This window comes from Microcaecilia unicolor, chromosome 3, assembly GCF_901765095.1.
Source record: "Microcaecilia unicolor chromosome 3, aMicUni1.1, whole genome shotgun sequence".
In the NCBI taxonomy this organism is placed as follows: Eukaryota; Metazoa; Chordata; class Amphibia; order Gymnophiona; family Siphonopidae; genus Microcaecilia; species Microcaecilia unicolor.
In genome coordinates, this window is record NC_044033.1 from 184,952,701 (window position 1) to 184,971,953 (window position 19,253).

The 19,253-nt window shown below is 43.3% G+C and overlaps 1 protein-coding gene across 3 annotated transcripts in view; it reads left to right on the plus strand.

Annotated features, from left to right (window-relative positions):
- IKZF4 (IKAROS family zinc finger 4) overlaps positions 1-19,253 on the plus strand; it is a 154,237-nt gene that overhangs the window by 79,965 nt on the left and 55,019 nt on the right. For 2 of the 3 annotated variants that reach the window (XM_030196745.1, XM_030196746.1), the window contains exon 3: positions 15,172-15,276. The exons of the other annotated variant lie outside the window; for it this stretch is intronic. In XM_030196745.1, the coding sequence (XP_030052605.1) occupies positions 15,172-15,276 (105 nt within the window). The remainder of the gene's footprint in view (positions 1-15,171; positions 15,277-19,253) is intronic. 3 annotated transcript variants of the gene reach the window in all.

The window sequence follows — 19,253 nt, forward strand, 5'->3', positions numbered from 1 at the left end:
ATGACACTTTTGATGTTGCGTCCAGGGCCGCTGCTCAAGGTGTGGTGATGCGCAGGCTCTCATGGCTGCATGCCGCCGACCTGGAGAATAGACTCCAGCAGCGGATTGCGGACTCGCCTTGCCGTGCGGACAACATTTTTGGAGAAAAAGTCGAGCAGGTGGTAGAGTCTCTCCACCAGCGGGACACCGCATTCGACAAGTTCTCCCGCCGGCAGCCTTCAGCCTCTACCTCTACAGGTAGAAGATTTTTCGGGGGAAGGAAGACTGGTCCCTATGCTTCTGGTAAGCGTAGGTACAATCCTCCTTCCCGACAGCCTGCGGCCCAGGCTAAGCCCCAGCACGCTCGCTCTCGTCAGCAGCGTGCGCCTCAGCAAGGCCCCGCGGCTCCCCAGCAAAAGCAAGGGGCGAGCTTTTGACTGGCTCCAGCAGAGCATAGCCGACATCCAAGTGTCAGTGCCGGGCGACCTGCCGGTCGGGGGGAGGTTGAAAGCTTTTCACCAAAGGTGGCCTCTCATAACCTCCGACCAGTGGGTTCTGCAAATAGTCCGGCAAGGATACACCCTCAATTTGGCCTCAAAACCTCCAAATTGTCCACCGGGAGCTCAGTCTTACAGCTTCCAGCACAAGCAGGTACTTGCAGAGGAACTCTCCGCCCTTCTCAGCGCCAATGCGGTCGAGCCCGTGCCATCCGGGCAAGAAGGGCTGGGATTCTATTCCAGGTACTTCCTTGTGGAAAAGAAAACAGGGGAGATGCGTCCCATCCTAGACCTAAGGGCCCTGAACAAATATCTCGTAAAAGAAAAGTTCAGGATGCTTTCCCTGGGCACCCTTCTCCCCATGATTCAGCAAAACGATTGGCTATGCTCTCTGGACTTGAAGGATGCCTACACACACATCCCGATACTGCCAGCTCACAGACAGTATCTGCGATTTCAGTTGGGCACACGCCACTTCCAGTACTGTGTGCTACCCTTTGGGCTCGCCTCTGCTCCCAGGGTGTTCACGAAGTGCCTAGCTGTGGTAGCAGCGGCACTTCGCAGGCTGGGGGTGCACGTGTTCCCATATCTCGACGATTGGCTGGTGAAGAACACATCCGAGGCAGGAGCCCTGCAGTCCATGCAGATGACTATTCGCCTCCTGGAGCTACTGGGGTTTGTGATAAATTACCCAAAGTCCCATCTTCTCCCAGTGCAGTAACTCGAATTCATAGGAGCCCTGCTGGATTCTCGGACTGCTCGCGCCTATCTCCCAGAGGCGAGAGCCAACAACTTGTTGTCCCTCGTCTCGCGGGTGCGTGCGTCCCAGCAGATCACAGCTCGGCAGATGTTGAGATTGCTGGGCCACATGGCCTCCACAGTTCATGTGACTCCCATGGCCCGCCTTCACATGCGATCTGCTCAATGGACCCTAGCCTCCCAGTGGTATCAGGCCGCTGGGGGACTAGAGGACGTGATCCACCTGTCCACGAGTTTTCTCAAATCCCTGTATTGGTGGACGATTTGCTCCAATTTGACTCTGGGACGTCCCTTCCAAATTCCTCAGCCGCAAAAAGTGCTGACCACGGATGCGTCTCTCCTGGGATGGGGAGCTCATGTCGATGGGCTTCACACCCAAGGAAGTTGGTCCCTCCAAGAACGCGATCTACAGATCAATCTTCTGGAGTTGCGAGCAATCTGGAACGCTCTGAAGGCTTTCAGAGATCGGCTGTCCCACCAAATTATCCAAATTCAGACAGACAACCAGGTTGCCATGTACTATGTCAACAAGCAGGGGGGCACCGGATCTCGCCCCCTGTGTCAGGAAGCCGTCAGCATGTGGCTCTGGGCTCGCCGTCTCGGCATGGTGCTCCAAGCCACATATCTGGCAGGCGTAAACAACAGTCTGGCCGACAGGTTGAGCAGGATTATGCAACCTCACGAGTGGTCGCTCAGTTCCAGGTTAGTGCGACAGATCTTCCAAGCGTGGGGCACCCCCTTGGTGGGTCTCTTCGCATCTCGAGCGAACCACAAAGTCCCTCAGTTCTGTTCCAGGCTTCAGGCCTCCGGCAGACTAGCATCGGATGCCCTCCTCTTGGATTGGGGGGAGGGCCTGCTGTATGCTTATCCTCCCATCCCTCTGGTGGGGAAGACTTTGTTGAAACTCAAGCAAGACCGAGGCACCATGATTCTGATTGCTCCTTTTTGGCCGCGTCAGATCTGGTTCCCCCTTCTTCTGGAGTTATCCTCCGAAGAACCGTGGAGATTGGAGTGTTTTCCAACCCTCATCACACAGGACGAGGGGGCGCTTCTGCATCCCAACCTCCAGTCTCTGGCTCTCACGGCCTGGATGTTGAGGGCGTAGACTTTGCCTCTTTGGGTCTGTCAGAGGGTGTCTCCCGCATCTTGCTTGCTTCCAGGAAAGACTCCACTAAGAGAAGTTACTTCTTCCATTGGAGGAGGTTTGCTGTCTGGTGTGACAGCAAGGCCCTAGATCCTCGCTCTTGTCCTACACAGACCCTGCTTGAATACCTTCTGCACTTGTCTGAGTCTGGCCTCAAGACCAACTCTGTAAGAGTTCACCTTAGTGCAATCAGTGCATACCATTACCGTGTGGAAGGTAAGCCGATCTCAGGACAGCCTTTAGTTGTTCGCTTCATGAGAGGTTTGCTTTTGTCAAAGCCTCCTGTCAAGCCTCCTACAGTGTCATGGGATCTCAATGTCGTTCTCACCCAGCTGATGAAGCCTCCTTTTGAGCCACTGAATTCCTGCCATCTGAAGTACTTGACCTGGAAGGTCATTTTCTTGGTGGCAGTTACTTCAGCTTGTAGAGTCAGTGAGCTTGCCCTGGTAGCCCAGGCCCCTTACACCAAATTTCATCATAACAGAGTAGTCCTCCGCACTCACCCTAAGTTCTTGCCAAAGGTCGTGTCGGAGTTCCATCTGAACCAGTCAATTGTCTTGCCAACATTCTTTCCCCGTCCTCATTCCTGCCCTGCTGAACGTCAGCTGCACACATTGGACTGCAAGAGAGCATTGGCCTTCTACCTGGAGCGGACACAGCCCCACAGACAGTCCGCCCAATTGTTTGTTTCTTTTGATCCCAATAGGAGGGGAGTGGCTGTAGGGAAACGCACCATATCCAATTGGCTAGCAGATTGCATTTCCTTCACTTACGCCCAGGCGGGGCTGGCTCTTGAGGGTCATGTCACGGCTCATAATGTTAGAGCCATGGCTGCGTCGGTAGCCCACTTGAAGTCAGCCTCCATTGAAGAAATTTGCAAAGCTGCGACGTGGTCATCTGTCCACACATTCACATCTCATTACTGCCTGCAGCAGGATACCCGACGCGACAGTCGGTTCGGGCAGTCAGTTCTTCAGAACCTGTTTGGGCTTTAGGATCCAACTCCACCCCCCGAGGGCCCTGTTTGTTCTGTTCCAGGCTGCACTCTCAGTTAGTTGGTAAATTTTTTAGGTCAATCTCAGTTATGTCCTCGCCGTTGCGAGGCCCAATTGACCATGGTTGTTGTTTTGAGTGAGCCTGGGGCTAGGGATACCCCATCAGTGAGAACAAGCAGGCTGATTGTTCTCACAAACCCGCCCGCCTCCCCTTTGGAGTTGAGTCTTCCCTTGAAGTGTATTGTTTTGCTACATACTGGACTGGCCGGCTCGAGCCGGTTTCGGGCGGGAAGACGGCCGCGCATGCGCGGTGCGCATGGGCGCGCGAGGACTAGCAAAGGCCTTTGCTAGTAAACTTTCCGATGGAGGGGGCTGCCGAGGACGTCAACCCATCAGTGAGAACAATCAGCCTGCTGTCCTCGGAGAATACCTTCTACAGGTATGTAGCATTCGCTTTCTCCGAGGACAGCAGGCTGATTATTCTCGCAAACCCACCCTCCTCCCCTTTGGAGTTGTTTTCAGTTCTCCTTTTTGCTTTTTATTTAACTGAGAAAGGGCACGTTCGCATCGCAGGCGGGAAGCCATTCGCGCATGCGCGGTGTATTCGGCCTGCGCGATGCAGCATTCTAGAAGTTTATTTTTCCCCGTCTCCTGGGCCGTCGCGGACGACGACCCAGTTGTGAGAATAATCAGCCAGCTGTCCTCGGAGAATACCTGCTACAGGTATGTATCTACACTACTTTTTGGTGAAACACTGGTTGAGAACCATTGCTCTAGAGTAAGTGGTTTTCTTTTTTTTTACCTGATTTACAGTCAGAAATAATATCTTAGCAGGATTTGGGCAGATCCTAAACCGGTCAGAACAATATGCTTTGCTAGAAGCTTTGATCATTTTTTGGTAGTAGGATAAGCATTACTTGCCATAAGGCATAGGCTGAGGGGGTTCTGGTCTTCTTCCAAAGATGTTTGGCTCTATGTGACGTTCTGTGTTTTATGAAGATTTAACCTTTGGTTGTCCCTTGGATGGTTACAAGTTACAGTATGAGCAGACAGCTCTAGAAGTACTACATTATCTAGAACAGCTATAGGAGTGGAATTTTATTTAGTGATCTCTACCTGAAGAGATAATGAAGGAAAGTCAGACCAAAACTCTTGACACTTTGAAGCAAGTAGGTTGAGATTAATCTGTTTGAAATTCTTAACATGTCTACTGCTAACAGGAATTAAAGTGAGGAGAACATGATCAGACCATGAGAGAGTAGTAGAGACAGAGATCAAATCATGTAATGAGAAGTTAAGATCAAAGATGTGATCAGCATGTGTAAGAATCTTTAACATTTTGTTTAAGGTCTAACCCTTCCATAAAGGTTTTAAAATCATATTCAAAGAAGTGATTAAAATGACCCACTATGTAAGGATGTGAATGGACAGTTAACACCCCATGGGAGGGGGACAATTAAACAAAACATTGTATCATAAGGTAAAAGAGTATTTAATATAACCTACAAGGTTTCATCATAATCATTTTTATCACTTAAAGGAGATGGACATGGGGGAAGCCACTGCTCGCCCTGGGATTGGTAGCATGAAATGGTACTACTACTTGGGTTTCTGCCAGGTACTTCTGACCTGGATTGGCCACTACTGGAAGCAGGATACTGGGCTAGATGGACCATTGATCTGACCCAGTATGACTATTCTTATGTTCTTTTTTAGTGACATCATAAATAAGGGCAATGAAACCACTAACTTTAAAATAGTGGTTCTTATACAGTAAACAAAATAATAGCCAGGTGGAGAACATTGTTGGAGGCAGGAAGAATGCCCCTCCTTTAACCAAGTTTCTGTGATGTACAAGATATTTAAATGTTGCTCAATTATAAAATTGTAGAGTAATGTGCACTGTGCATATACTAAGAAATCCAACATTAAACAGCCCTATTTTTTAAAATTAGCTATGAAATTGAGAGGAATAAAATGGCTGGGCAATTGCCCAAAGAACCTAGCTCGCAGCATTTGATAAGGTAATTTGGGGCAATCTCTACCCCCACAAAACATAAATAGAGGTCTAAGTCATGACTAAAATTCAAAGAAAAGTGACATCATAACCTATTGGGTGAGGTTCTAATCTAGGCATTCTGGTGTGTAAGTGAAAAGGAATCATAAAATTTCTTCTGAGCAGATAAAGTAATAGGAAAGGACCACCCAAGCAGCATGACCACCTTCTTGGTCACACTCTTTCGGTTCACAGTAGTGTCATGTTAGAGCCACTGCCACATGGTCTGATTCACAGTTACTCGTATACTGTAGAGTTATGAAAGCTCAACTGCTTCCTCATTTCATGACTCGTCAGTAATTCCAGGTGTTGCTGGTAATGCATGGGACCCTTCCAGGGGATTTGAGCCACCTATGAAGGGTACTTGTTTTGATGCAGAGGCTGGAGTGCTTTACACTGCAGTTTTGGATTTATCAGGGCAGTCTCCTTTGAAATGTCCTGTGTGCCCCCACTAAGGTCCTTAGGCTTCTGAGGGAAAATCGGAAGTTTTGCTGACTGAGCCCCCACAGTCACAAGAACATCAGACCTAGGACCTTGACTGGTCGTAGTTCCCTGTTCTTGCAGATACTGTTGGCTTCTCTTGGCCTTCTACTGGAGTTTAGCCATCAAAGGGTCAGCTGCCTTTGCTGGAGTAAGGAGCTAGTGATCTTGGACAGACATCTGCATTTCTAAGTGGCATTATTGCAGAAACTGCTCCAGAACCATCAGATCGTGATTATCTTCTAGAGCTGAATCTTCGCCAGCCACTGATTATGCTGATATTGTATCTGAATTACAAACTGCCCCCTTTCTTGGGGCAAGGCCTTGCAAACCAGCTCAAACTAGGAGCGTGTCTCCATGGACATTGCTTGGAACATCATGTGCTGTCCGAGTGAGCTGTCCTCCGAAATACTGCACTTCTTTAAAGTTTTTAAACACCCTTGGTGTCTCTTCTGGAGTTCATATAACTGAGCAAACAAATTTGGCCCTATCAAAGTTCTGTAGCCATTTTCTGACCTCTTCACAGTTATGAACTGAAGCCTTTCACACAAGCACCCCATCTCTATACTTTGTTTCTCCAGCTTGAATTGCTAAGCTCTCTCTCATCATTGTCACTCTTGCTGCTCGCTAGTGACCCTCCTGTTCTCACTGGTGATTGTCTAGTGTTTCCTTTTGCAGCTGCTGGTAGATCTGCTTGATTTCTGTAGATTACGGCATTGGGTTTTGGTAGTTCTCAGGCCTGTGCCATTAGGAAATTTGGTTTCCCACCTCTCTACCTCCATGAGTAGAACTCGGGACTATTAATGCTTTCTTACTAGGGTAGCCATGTCAAGAGATTCAGGGTAACCATCAGGAATAGCTATTTTGCTATTGCTAAAAAAAAAAAAAACTGAGAGGGTAGAGGAACCTGCTGCAGTTATCTACTGCACTCTTATTCTGTTCATTCTTATTGATTTGTTAGCTCTGTGACTGATCAGTGACCCACAGTATGAGTCATTGCTGGTCCCAATCAGGTGTTTTGGATTTAGTCTCTATGTGCATTTCTGGAACCTATAGTTCCTCCTGGCTTTTGTGGGGTCTTGGTGCCCCTAGAAGTCACCAGTTGCTAGACTGTTGGTGCAGGGGAACGTGCATAGGCTTTGGATGATCTGCGTTTTATCTATGGTTCATTTTGTCTGAAACTGTTTTAATCTTTCGGAGGGAGCATGTTACACTTAGCTTTGGACATTATACTGTTTCCCAGTGGATCATCTTCAAAAGCTGTACCTTGACCTTTAAGGCACTAAGAGGGAATGGCCCAAATTACCTGAGACACTCCTTGGCGCCACATATGCCAAGTCATTCCTTGCATTCTGCAGGGACCCACAGGTTGGCAGTTCTGTCTGTTAAAGCAGCACGTCTGGCAAGTATATGAACCTGCTATCAAGAACCTGAAGTTTAAGGCTATGGAATTGTCAGAGGCCCTTGAAGGGAGCAGACTTATTTAGCTTTTAGGATGTAACAAAAGGCTGTTTTGAAAGGCCAGTGAAGGATTAAAAAAAAAATCCAGGGCCAGTGTAGATTCTATATAGTAGACAATGGAGTCAGGATTTTGTCTTTAATATATCTATTAACATTTGTACCCTTGTATTTTATTATCTGGATGCAGATATGATCAGCCATGGACAGTATTTTGGCCCAGAGAGGTAGAATAGAACTATTTTAAAATAAACAAACCACCTCAAGCATCTTTTATTTAGGAAAGTGATATAGAGATGTAATAAATACTGAGTGAATGTCAGGGGTAAACGCTAAGACATTACTTAATAGATTGTCTCTGGTGACAGTGATGGGATCATCTCATTGACTGAGCTGAGTGTCATCATCTGCGATGTGAAGGTCTGATTATCTTTGCAACAAGGAGGTTGTATATGTGAGCTCCTATGTTTTGCCTTTTTACTTGTTTTGTCTGTAGTTTTAAGGTTTTTATAAGTTTTATTTGATGGGCTTTTTGCCATCCCCTTCCCCTGTAGTAAATACAACTTTCCTTTTCTCATTGATTATACTTTACCTAATTCACTTCTATGTTTGTAGCAAATAATGGTCAAACCAAGTTATCTTTGTCACACAGGACTGAATCTTACATAAAAGTGTGTGATTTCATGTGGCAGCTCATAACTAATGTAAAGTTATGAGTTTGTGGTCCTTCACACGCAAAATGGTTAACTCAGTCTGCTTCAGTTTTGCTTTTCTGCTCTGCTCTGCTGTATGAACATGAAAATAAAACGCTTGGAAATTTTTGAAGAGATTATCTTGTTTATACTGTCATTATTTGATCGTCTTTTCTTTGTTTTATTATTTTCTCATTCTTTAAAAAATACCCAGAAGAAATGTATTTTTTATTTAACTTATAGCTCTTTGCAGTTTGGAGCCATGGCATGGAACAAGCCAGGGTTTTAACTCTGCCTCACATACAGTGGTAAAGTTGTTAGATGTGATACACACACGCTATGCATCCTTTGGGGTCCATTAATCACAGGAAGAACTGTTATGACAGGCAGAATGTTCCTGAGAGCCAGGAAAAAAACATTTGTATCGGCTCAGGAACCAGTATAAAATATGAGAGATTCTCTTAAAGATGGAGGAAAAGTCTTCAGCATTTAAGTCAGCTGGATTTGCACTGTCCATCAGCTCTCTTTCTGGCTATGTCTGTTGCCACAACAGTCCAATCATGAAAACAGGAAAGCATCATGCATTGGGACGAATTGAAAGTGCAAGTACCTCTTCTCAGTCACATCAGTCTGAGCAGGAGCAACATTCCGAGACACATGGTTCAAAGGCAATGGATATAAGCTGCCTACACTCTGAGCTCTGCGCTCAACTAACAGCTCCTGCAGTCAGCCAGATCACTAGATGACCTTTACTACAAGCTCTGCTACAGGCCCACAGCCTGTCCTGCCTGCCTGTCTGAGTTGTTAGCAGCCTGCTGTAAGATCTTCACTGTTAGCTTGCAGTCTATACTGCTAATCACAGCTATTATAGTACTCTTGGTTTCCCAAAGATATGTGCAGACAACATTCAGCCATTTAGCATAGGTAAATAGTACCACTTAGCTTTTATTTCCATACTGGAGATCAATGCAACTATGCATATATATTGTGTGTAAGCTCAGTTGCCAGAAATCAGGGTTACAGCATACATGACCAGCAAATGCCAAAATCCTTCCTGTCTATCTTTGGAGCTCTTCTTAGCTGCAAAGCGATTTAAAGTGCAATAAAACAGAAAGCCAGGGAAAAAGGAGGAAGAAAACAGAGTGCAATAACTTAGGCAGAAATCCAGAAAAAAAGGGGGGGGCAACATTTTTTCCCAGACCTCATGCCCATCCTGGTGAAAGTGTACTTCATACTTTAGACTGCAAGTGAGCCTTAGAGGCATATTTTCAAAGCACTTAGCCTTCCAAAGTTCCATAGGTTTCTATGGAACTTTGAAAGGCTAAGTGCTTTGAAAATATGCCTCTTAGCCTTCTATCTGGAGTGGACTAAAGCCCTTAGACACCAAAATTCGCCCTTTCCTTTCCGAGCACACTACCAGAACCCTCATCCACACTCTTATCACCTCTCGCTTAGACTATTGCAACTTGCTTCTCACAGGTCTTCCACTTAGCCATCTCTCTCCTCTTCAGTCTGTTCAAAATTCTGCTGCACAACTAATATTCTGCCAGAGTCGTTATGCTCATATTAGCCCTCTCCTCAAGTCACTTCACTGGCTTCCTATCCGTTTCTGCATACAGTTCAAACTCCTCTTATTGACTTATAAGTGCATTCACTCTGCAGCTCCTCAGTACCTCTCCACTCTCATCTCTCCCTACATTCCTCCCCGAGAACTCCGTTCACTGGGTAAATCTCTCTTATCTGCACCCTTCTCCTCCACTGCTAACTCTAGACTCCGTTCCTTTTATCTTGCTACACTATATACCTGGAATTGACTTCCTGAGCCGTCTTCAAATCTAAGCTAAAAGCCCACCTTTTTGATGCTGCTTTTAACTCCTAACCCTTATTCACTTGTTCAGAACCCTTATTTTATCATCCTCACTTTAATATTCCCTTATCTCTTGTTTGTCCTGTTTGTCTGTCCTAATTAGATTGTAAGCTCTGTCGAGCATGGACTGTCTCTTCATGTTCAAGTGTACAGCGCTGCGTACGTCTAGTAGCGCTATAGAAATGATAAGTAGTAGTAGTAAGTCCTTTTGCCAGCTCCTTGTTGCTCATGGTTCTGTCTTTGCTTTGATATATACCATCCAAAAGAGGACCCAACAGGAACCGTTGAGCTTATCCTATCTTTTGAATCAGTGGAGGTTAAAATATAATGTGGCAGTTGTGTGCTTTTGAAGGTGACTGGTTTTAGCTTAGAGTATTTGGGATTGCTACAGAAGTACAAGGGGGTAAACAATTATCCAACAAAGCTATTCCATGCTTTTTTACTATTTCAATTTCAAAGAATTTTTGGAATATATTTTTTGCTTGGCTGTTGTGGTGTGTAATGTAAGAATTCATGGAACTTACATTGTTGAAAAGCAACCAAACTCAAATACTGTGTGTAATTCTGGTCACCACATCTCAAAAAAGGTATAGCGAAATTAGAAAAGGTACAGAGAAGGGTGAAAATGATAAAGAGGATGGGGTGACTTCCCTATGAGAAAAGGCTAAAGTGGCTAGTGCTTTTCAGTGTGGAGGAGAGATATGATTAGAGGTCTATAAAATACCAAGTGGAATGGAACAGGTAGAAGTAAATCACTTGTTTACTCTTTCCAAAAATACTAGGGGGGGGGGGGGGCACGCAATGAAGTTGCTAAGTAGTACATTTAAAACAAACTGGAGAAAATATTTCTTCATTCAGTATGTAATTAAACTCTGGAATTCATTTCCAGAGAATGTGGTAAAAGCAGTTAGCATAGCAGAGTTTAAAAAAGGTTTGGACCATTTCCTATTTCCTAAAAGAAAAGTCCAAAAGCCATTATTAAGATGGACTTGGGAAAATCCACTACTTATTTGTAGGATAAGCAGCATAAAATTTGTTTTACTATTCTCAGATCTTATCAGGTACTTGTGACCTGGCTTGGCCACTGCTGGAAACAGGATACTAGGTTTGACGGACCTTCGATCTGTCCCACTATGGCAATGCTTATTTTACTTCTTCCAGGCTAAAAGACAACAGAAGGTGAACATTTTGGAAGATGGTATAGATTTTCTGTAGCTAGTGTATATAAAACTAAATTGTGCCTTGTATTGAGCCCCGTTTCTTAGCCTTAAACTTCACCCCAGTAGTCAAATTTGTCCCCTACCACCCTCCTTTGCAGTCTACAGCAGAAACAAAATTCTGAAATGGGCAGGAATAATTTCTACTCTCTTTTGTCTTGTTGTCGTCATACCAAATGGCATTAACTGATTGGCCCTTGGATCATTGGGGCAGGAGTAACTGGGGATTCTTGCTGCCTCCATAACTACATTTTCCAAGATAAGCTTTAAGGCTGGAGGGGCAACTCCCAAGGGGATATTTTTGGCAACTGATGCAGGATTTGGAGGCTGGATGAGTTAAGTTAAACAAAGCCATGCCTTGTATTAATGTGCATTACCTGGGAGGATGTAGCCCAGAGCCATGGCTTTACTCCCATGGGCTGTCAGTTTGGACAGGGAGTGTGGGTCATCTTATAGGGCCGTGTGGCAACAAGATGGCTTCCATTGTATGTTGCCATGGCTAGGATTATACAAATTTCCTGGCTGTGGCAAAGCAAGGCCTGCAGGATTTATTGAACTGCAGTGTTTAGATACTTCAATTCAGTAAATCCCATGAGAATTTTCTTATGGTGAAAGTGCAGGAACCTTTGTAAATAAGCTTCATATTGAAGAAAGCTGAGTGGTTTGGAGTTTTTTTTTTTTGTTTGTTTGTTTTTGTTTTTGTTGGGTTTTCTTTTGTGTGTGTGTGTTTATGTGAACAGCTCAGGAGGAATCTTTTTTTTTTTTTTTTTTTTTTTAATCATTTATTTATAATTTTTTCATTTTACAAGGATCACTTGCAAAACAGTAAAACAGAGATGATTGTACATTAAAACAATATTAGAAGAAAAAAACAATCTCAACAAGATAAATGGATTTTATACAATCTTTCTCTTTCTTAGACCACAAAATAAATAGGGAGAGTGAAACAAGACAAGGAGATCAATTTAAGCAACAGCAAACAAAGAAAACGTGGTATTAACCCGATTATCCCCAGTTATTATTTATCTAAATCATTATTCCACATTGATCATCTGGTTGGTTTCTTCAAGACCACAACGGTGCATAGTCCATCAATTTCATTGGAAACATACTTATTGTCCAATATTAGTGAAAGTAATACACCTGATTTCATTTTTTTTCCCTTTTAAAACCAGAAATTGTTTAACAATACAAACCCTTGAATCTCCAATCCAATTCCCGCTGATTAAAGTAATCCCAGTTTCACAGGCTTCACTCCTTTTGAATTAATATATTAAGAGGAATCATTTCAGAGGAAAAAAAACATTAGGAGTCATACCCGGAACTCTGGGAAAACAACAATCTCGATATTAATCATCTATAACAATATTCATTTTGTTCAAATTTTTCTGGTCTTTTATCATTTTCAAATCTTAACCGTTTCCTACTTCAGTAGAACTTCATTTGCTGTATATTCTCAAAGGATTCGATTAGATTATCCATGTGGCTCATTAACAAGACTATATCTGAAGCAAAGTCATTCTCTACCACCGTCAGGTCCTGGAGCACCCTCCAGATGACATTCAATGCAACCTCCACGGGAGCCAAAAACTCCAAGCTGATAACTCTTAAGGGTTTAGGAGTAGCACCGCCGACACGGGTTCAGCTGCAAACGACTTCCGTTTCAGCATACACTCCTGACTCACTCCTCCACTCCTTTGGGCATGGTGGTTAAATGATTTTTGAGCGATGAAGTTGTTTCTAGGTCCAAGAGCATCGACTCTCCTTCGTCGGCGCTAATCAAAGGACTCATCAACCCAGTCATCTATGGGCAGCTCGTCACACAGCGGTCCCACACTTGCTGCACAGGGGACAAAACGCTGGTCATCGGCGGCTGACCCCCCATTGTCCCCTTCCTCTGTTAAGGCAACTGCAATGCAGAGAGGAAATTTCAAGTGAACAAAAACTGAACTTCAGAGGACAGCTGGGCCGTTGAGTGTACGAGCTTCAGGTCACCATCTTTCCTCTCTCCCTAATTTGGGACACTCTTTGTCTGGTTTCTCCTCAGAGGCCTGTCTGATATGGGTAACCCTTCAGCATAGCCCTCTGAGTCATTGAAACACGGAAGCCCCTCCACCACTTACAAGGTGGTGTCCCTTCGGAGGGGAGCTCAGGAGGAATCTTAATAAAGATCTTGAAACATAAATCAAAATGAGACTCTTTGTATGGATAGGTAGAGCAGATATCCAGACTTTAGTGCACTGCATGGGGCCCAGTGGAGTAAGGCTGTTAGCTTAGTGGGGTTTAAAAAAGGTCTGGGTGGCTTCCTAAAGGACAAGTCTATAGACCATTATTAAATTGACTTGGGGAAAATCCACTGCTTAATTCTGGGAAAAGCAGTATAAATTGTATTGAGCTTTTTTGGGATCTTGCCAGGACCTGGATTGGCCACTGTTGGAAACAGGATGCTGGGCTTGATGGACCTTTGGTTTGTCCCAGTGTGGCAATACTTATTTACTTATGAGAAGTAAGATACCTAGAAACCACAGAGCCAGGCCACCTCCTTTGTGTAATTAATTACATCACTCCAACGTTCGGTGGCACGATAATGCTGGAAGTTGTTTTGGTAAGCTAATTCCTCATTTATTGTATTCATTTATTTTTGGCCATTTTTACTATTATGCTGTTAATAAAATTATAAGTTTTATGTTAAACTGTACATACTGTATACCACCTTGGAGAATCTCTTCATAAAGGTGGTTAATAAATCCCAATAAATAAAACAAACACCCCTGGATGGGTATACATGATTCTCTGGCTTGTGGTCGTGAAGCATTTGAAAGGGGACAGTGAAAAAGAAAGGAGGAGTGTACCTTCTGGATATTCATGGTACTCTGTTCTGATCATGTGCATGTAAAACAAGGTAGAAAATGCAAGAGTAATGGGGCAGAAATACTTCAGGCTTTTTTTTTTCTTGTTTGTTCATCATCATCATCATTATTAGGCTTTATACCACAGTTATGGAAATTCCAAATAAAACATCTAAGATTCAAAAGAAAAAAAGATAAGAACAGCCTGAAATAATAATTCTTATTGTATAAAAATACTTACATATTGGTGGTGGTGGTGGGGGGGGGGGGTGGCGAGAAGAACTTCTTTAGGCCTTTTCTGAACTTAACAAAGTTGGCATATCCCTCAACTCCTGGGGTAATTTATTCCAGTGCAGAGGACCTAAAATACTAAAAGCTTTATTTGTTAGTTTGTAAATGTAGATAGTTGTTTTCCTCAGACTCTATGCACATTGCTTGACATGTGGAAACAACACTGCTGTACATTCTATGGCAGGAATTCTCAGCCCAGTCCTCAGGGCACATCCAGCCAGTCAGGTTTTCAGGATTCCACAATTAATATGCATGAGATTAGATCTGCATATACTGCCTTCTTGGTATGCAAATCTATCTTGTACATAGTTATTGTGGATATCCTGAAAACCTGATATGGCTTGGTGTACCCTGAGGACTGGGCTGAGAAACACTGTGGCCCATGGATACTCCAAGAATATAGGAGACAGCTCTGGGGGTGGCAGTGGGTGCTCAGCACCCCTAGTATTATTGAGCAAGTGCCTTCATTGTATCCAGGAAGGGGTAATTTGTATTGTTCTGGCACCCCCAATTGGTATGAAATGTTGGCGCCTATGAAGAAAATTAGAAAATATGAATCTTGAAGGTGTCATCTGTACACTGGTATTTAAGTTGAGACAACTTATTGACAAAAGATTAAAATTCAATCAGTACCAACTGAAAAAAAGCAGAGAAGTTTAAAATCTGGAAAAAAAAAAAGTATTTAGGCTATACAATAGTTCCTTTTTAAAATTTTTGTCAGCATCTTCAGCAATTAATAAACAGTACACCCCCCTCATCCAGTCCCTGTGCTCCATGTAGTGTACCCAAGACTGAGAGATGTGGATCTGCAGCAGGAAAAAGGTGCTGCTCCTTTTTGATAGGACCACCATCCAGTACTGATCCTCTGTTTGATTTTGTTCCAATAGGTAGTGGAGACTCCTCTACGGAGAAAGAATTCTCTGGGGCTCTGATAGGACCCACAGTCAGCACCCCCAACAGCCAGCACTCCTCTCCCAGCCGCTCTCTTAGTGGTGAGTAATCGCTTCAGGGAGTGGGAGAGCAAGAGGTTCAGTGTTTACCATCTGTATCTTTACTAACCCTTATCCCCTCCATCCACATCCTTCCTACTTCCAACAAACAGTTTCATCATGTAGAAACACTAGATGACAGATAGTCACCAGGGACAAGCTAAGCCAGTTCTGGTTTCACCTCTTGACATCTCTGGACGTGCAGGGCAAATCAGGACAAGCCTAGCCTGTTTATGATGACCTGGTAACATCTGGTAGCATTAATGGAAGCTGATGCCAAATGTGTTTTTCAGTTGGGTTTCCCCAAGAGGAGGTCAGAGGCTTCCTCTGCTATCATACCTTATGCAGTGAAGCTGTATAGTGCAGGCAGGGTATACCTGTCTGCAAAGTGCAGCAGTTACAAATTTCAGGATTTATCAGAGGTGTCTTGGATCCACCTACTGCTGCTGCTCTCCACCCCCCCCTCCCGAAATGGATAGGCTAGACTTGATTGTTGTTGCTCATATGATGTTGAGCACCATGTTTTCAGGAATCTGTGCAAAGAGCTGGAGCAGGGTGGGTTTGTGCCCGATCGTTAGCTTTATCCAGGGTCATCAGAAAGCACTGGGCCAGGGTCGGCAGAGAACAGGCCCACTTTATTTAATGATTCCTGGGATAATGAATAGGGTACATCCTTGCTTGTTAATAATTCTAGGGGTCAGCAAGGAGTGTGCCCACTTTATCTGATTGCCTTGTAAGTCTTCACACCCTTGTTCATTTTTTGTTTTTGCTGTTTAAAAAACACAATACAAAATGCATTAAAGTAGAAATTTTTCACATACTTACACAATATATTCTGCACTTTCAATATGAAGAAACAATTATAGAAATATTGAGAAAAAGATGAAGAATAAGAAATCAAAAAAGTATGGATGATATAGGTTTTCACACCCTTTGTCATAGGAAACCTGAATCTGTTTCCAAACATTAACTTAACAGGCCCCAAAATGAGTTAAATAGAGCTCAACAGTGTCCAATCACAGTAGCTGAGCTGATCCAAATATTTCTGAATAAAGAATCAAGCTGTTTCTGTTGTATGGTGAATTTGAAGCAGACATCTGAACTTGCTGAACATGGAGCTGGCAAAATAACACCAGGATAAAGTTATCTGAAGGTACAGCTCGGTGGGAGGCTATAAGAATATTTTAGATATGTTTGTTTAGATATCCCTTTGGGGTGCTGTCAGGTCCATCACTATAAAGTAAAAACAGTTTGGTACCACCAGGATATTGCGTTGATCGGTCTGTCCTTCCAGGGTCAGTATCCATGGATTAAGGAAACTGTTAAGGAAGATTACTTTAAAAGAGCAACAGCTAAGATTAGGAAAAATGTTAACCATTATTATTGAAAGTTGGACAGATTTTGTTCTGTTGAGCTGCAAGATGTTATTCAGGCTACTCAAAGGTTAAATAATTCTAGTAGTCCTCTAACGTCATGTTCCACCTCAGTGTTGAAAGCTTTGAAGACAGATTTAACACCTTGTGCATCTGCTATTATTAACAAATCTTTTATAGAGGGTGATGTACCTGCATTATTAAAAAGGACAGCAGTTAGACCATTGTTTAAAAAAAAAAAAAAAGCATTCTAAAGTCATGGAGACAATAGTCCTTGCCGAGTTATCGGATTTTATGGAACATCGTTTACTTGATACTTTTTTAATTTTGAGGCTCTGCTAGTATCTGTGCTTGACGAAATCCAATTGGGCTTTGATAGGGGTGAGAGATCTTTCTTAATATTAGATGTAGCAGCCGTATTTGACACTAAATCACACCATACTACTTTGTTTGCAGTCTTTTGGAATTTCTGGTAAAGTATTACTGTAGTTTAAATCTTTTTTAACAGCATCAGTTTCAAATGATTCAAAGAATTCCAGGTCTGACTGGGTCGTACTTAAATCTGGCATTCCACAGGGTTCTTCTTTATCAGCCCTTTTGTGTAATGTATTTATGTTCCCACTTTGTAAATTATTAGCAAATGTAGGTATTGGTTGTTGGTTAAATGCTGTTGTTGGTTAAAACTGATCATCAGTTTTATTTCTCTATACCATCGAAGGTTGAAGATGGATTTCACTGATTGAACTTTATATTAGAACAGTTTGAGCTTGGATTGACTGCTAACTGTCTCTAATTGTGGCTATCTCGCTTTAGTGAGATGTGCCTATTACCAAATTTTCAGTTTGGAAATGTTTCTCTCCCTGTTTTAAATTCAGTTTGAAATCTAAGAGTTCATTTCAGATGCCGTTTTATCATTCAAACAACAGATCGTTGCTGTTGTTAAAACTGTCTTTTTTTTCCCAAATACATTTGGTGATGAGACTTAAAAGTTTGTCTGTGGATAATTTTTATTTAGTGCTGCAGAGTTATGTTATGCCTTCTGTGGTCTCCTTCAGGTAGCCCAAAATTCTGTGGCTCAAGGGATTGGAGACTTGAATAGGATGGATCATATTACTTCACAACTTATAGTCCATCTTTAAGATCACATGGAAAGTGTCTTTTAGATGTTCCCTCATTTCACCAGGCCCATCTGGAGGAAGATCATTCGTGAATGTTCACATTGTTGTTCCCACTATAAAAACAATCTTCCTCTAGAATTAACCCCAGATGACTTCTTTGTTCATGTTTGAGACAGCTAAAAACATAATTATTTTGAGAGGCATTTTCTGAAAAAATTAATCGAAGGACATGAGCAGATGTATGATGATATTATGCAGGATGCAATGATTTTGTATTTTATATTGTCATTTTTGTTGTTTAGAGTTATTGTATTTTGTACATTTTTATGATTTATGTGTGTTCTTTGTAACCTGCTTAGATGGGTTAGATGACACAGGATATAAATTTAGGAACTTTTAACAATTTTAAGGTTACTGCACAAGAATGGCTTGTATGGGAGAGTATCAAATACAAATGAAGAATATGATCACTGAAAAAAGTTTCCACTCAGTCTATCAATAGTGATTGTCTGTTCAGGGAGTCTTCACCGTATGAATCACTCTTAAATTTTAGTTAATGGAAGGAAAAGAGCCTCAGTTATTTCTAAGACCTTAATGTCCTTCATGGGAACTGCATATTATAGTGTTCTCTGTTCAGCTGTATTCAATCATTTGCTCAAAAACCTCCATATTGACTATATATTTTTTTCTTTTTCTTCAAAATTATCCTATATAATAATTCTCACCGCCAACGTTCTGACATGCTGCCTGGGACAGTGGCTCATTCCAAGTCGGTCTGCTAGGCTCCGTAGATCAGGCTGACATCACCGTAGCCATTATGATGTCAACTTCAGAACCCGGGGGGGGGGGGGGGGGGAACAAACAAACATGCCTCACAGCTGATCCGTGTCCAGAGGAGGGTCGCTGGACATGGGTGGCTGGAGGGGGGCAGGGGAGAGAGGAGGGTCACTGGACATGGGTGGCTGCAGGGGGGGCAGGGGGTCACTGGACATGGGTGGCTGGAGGGGGGGCAGGGGAGAGAGGAGGGTCGCTGGACATGGGTGGCAGGAGGGGGGGCAGGGGAGAGAAGGAGGTTCGCTGGACATGGGTGGCTGCAGTGGGCGCAGGGGGAGAAGAGGGTCGCTGGACATGGGTGGCTGCAGGAGGAGAGGAGGGTCGCTGGACATGGGTGGCTGCAGGGGAGCCGAGGAAAACCTTGCTAGCGCCCATTTCAGTTGTGTCAGAAACGGGCCTTTTTTTTACTAGTTTATATATAAAATTCTCATTTCCTGAATAGATCCAATTGAAAACCCTTATATTCACATCATTGAGCATGGGAGAGAGACTTATCTTTTAATCGGATAATCTCATTGGGAGCCCATTTCACTACTGCTTTGTCAGGGGAAGTCCTCAATCTGTCTCATTCTCTAGAAAACAAAAATAAAATAAGTCCACTCAAAACTAGTCACTGTTACATCAGGTTATATACCAGGTATATGTATTTACCAGC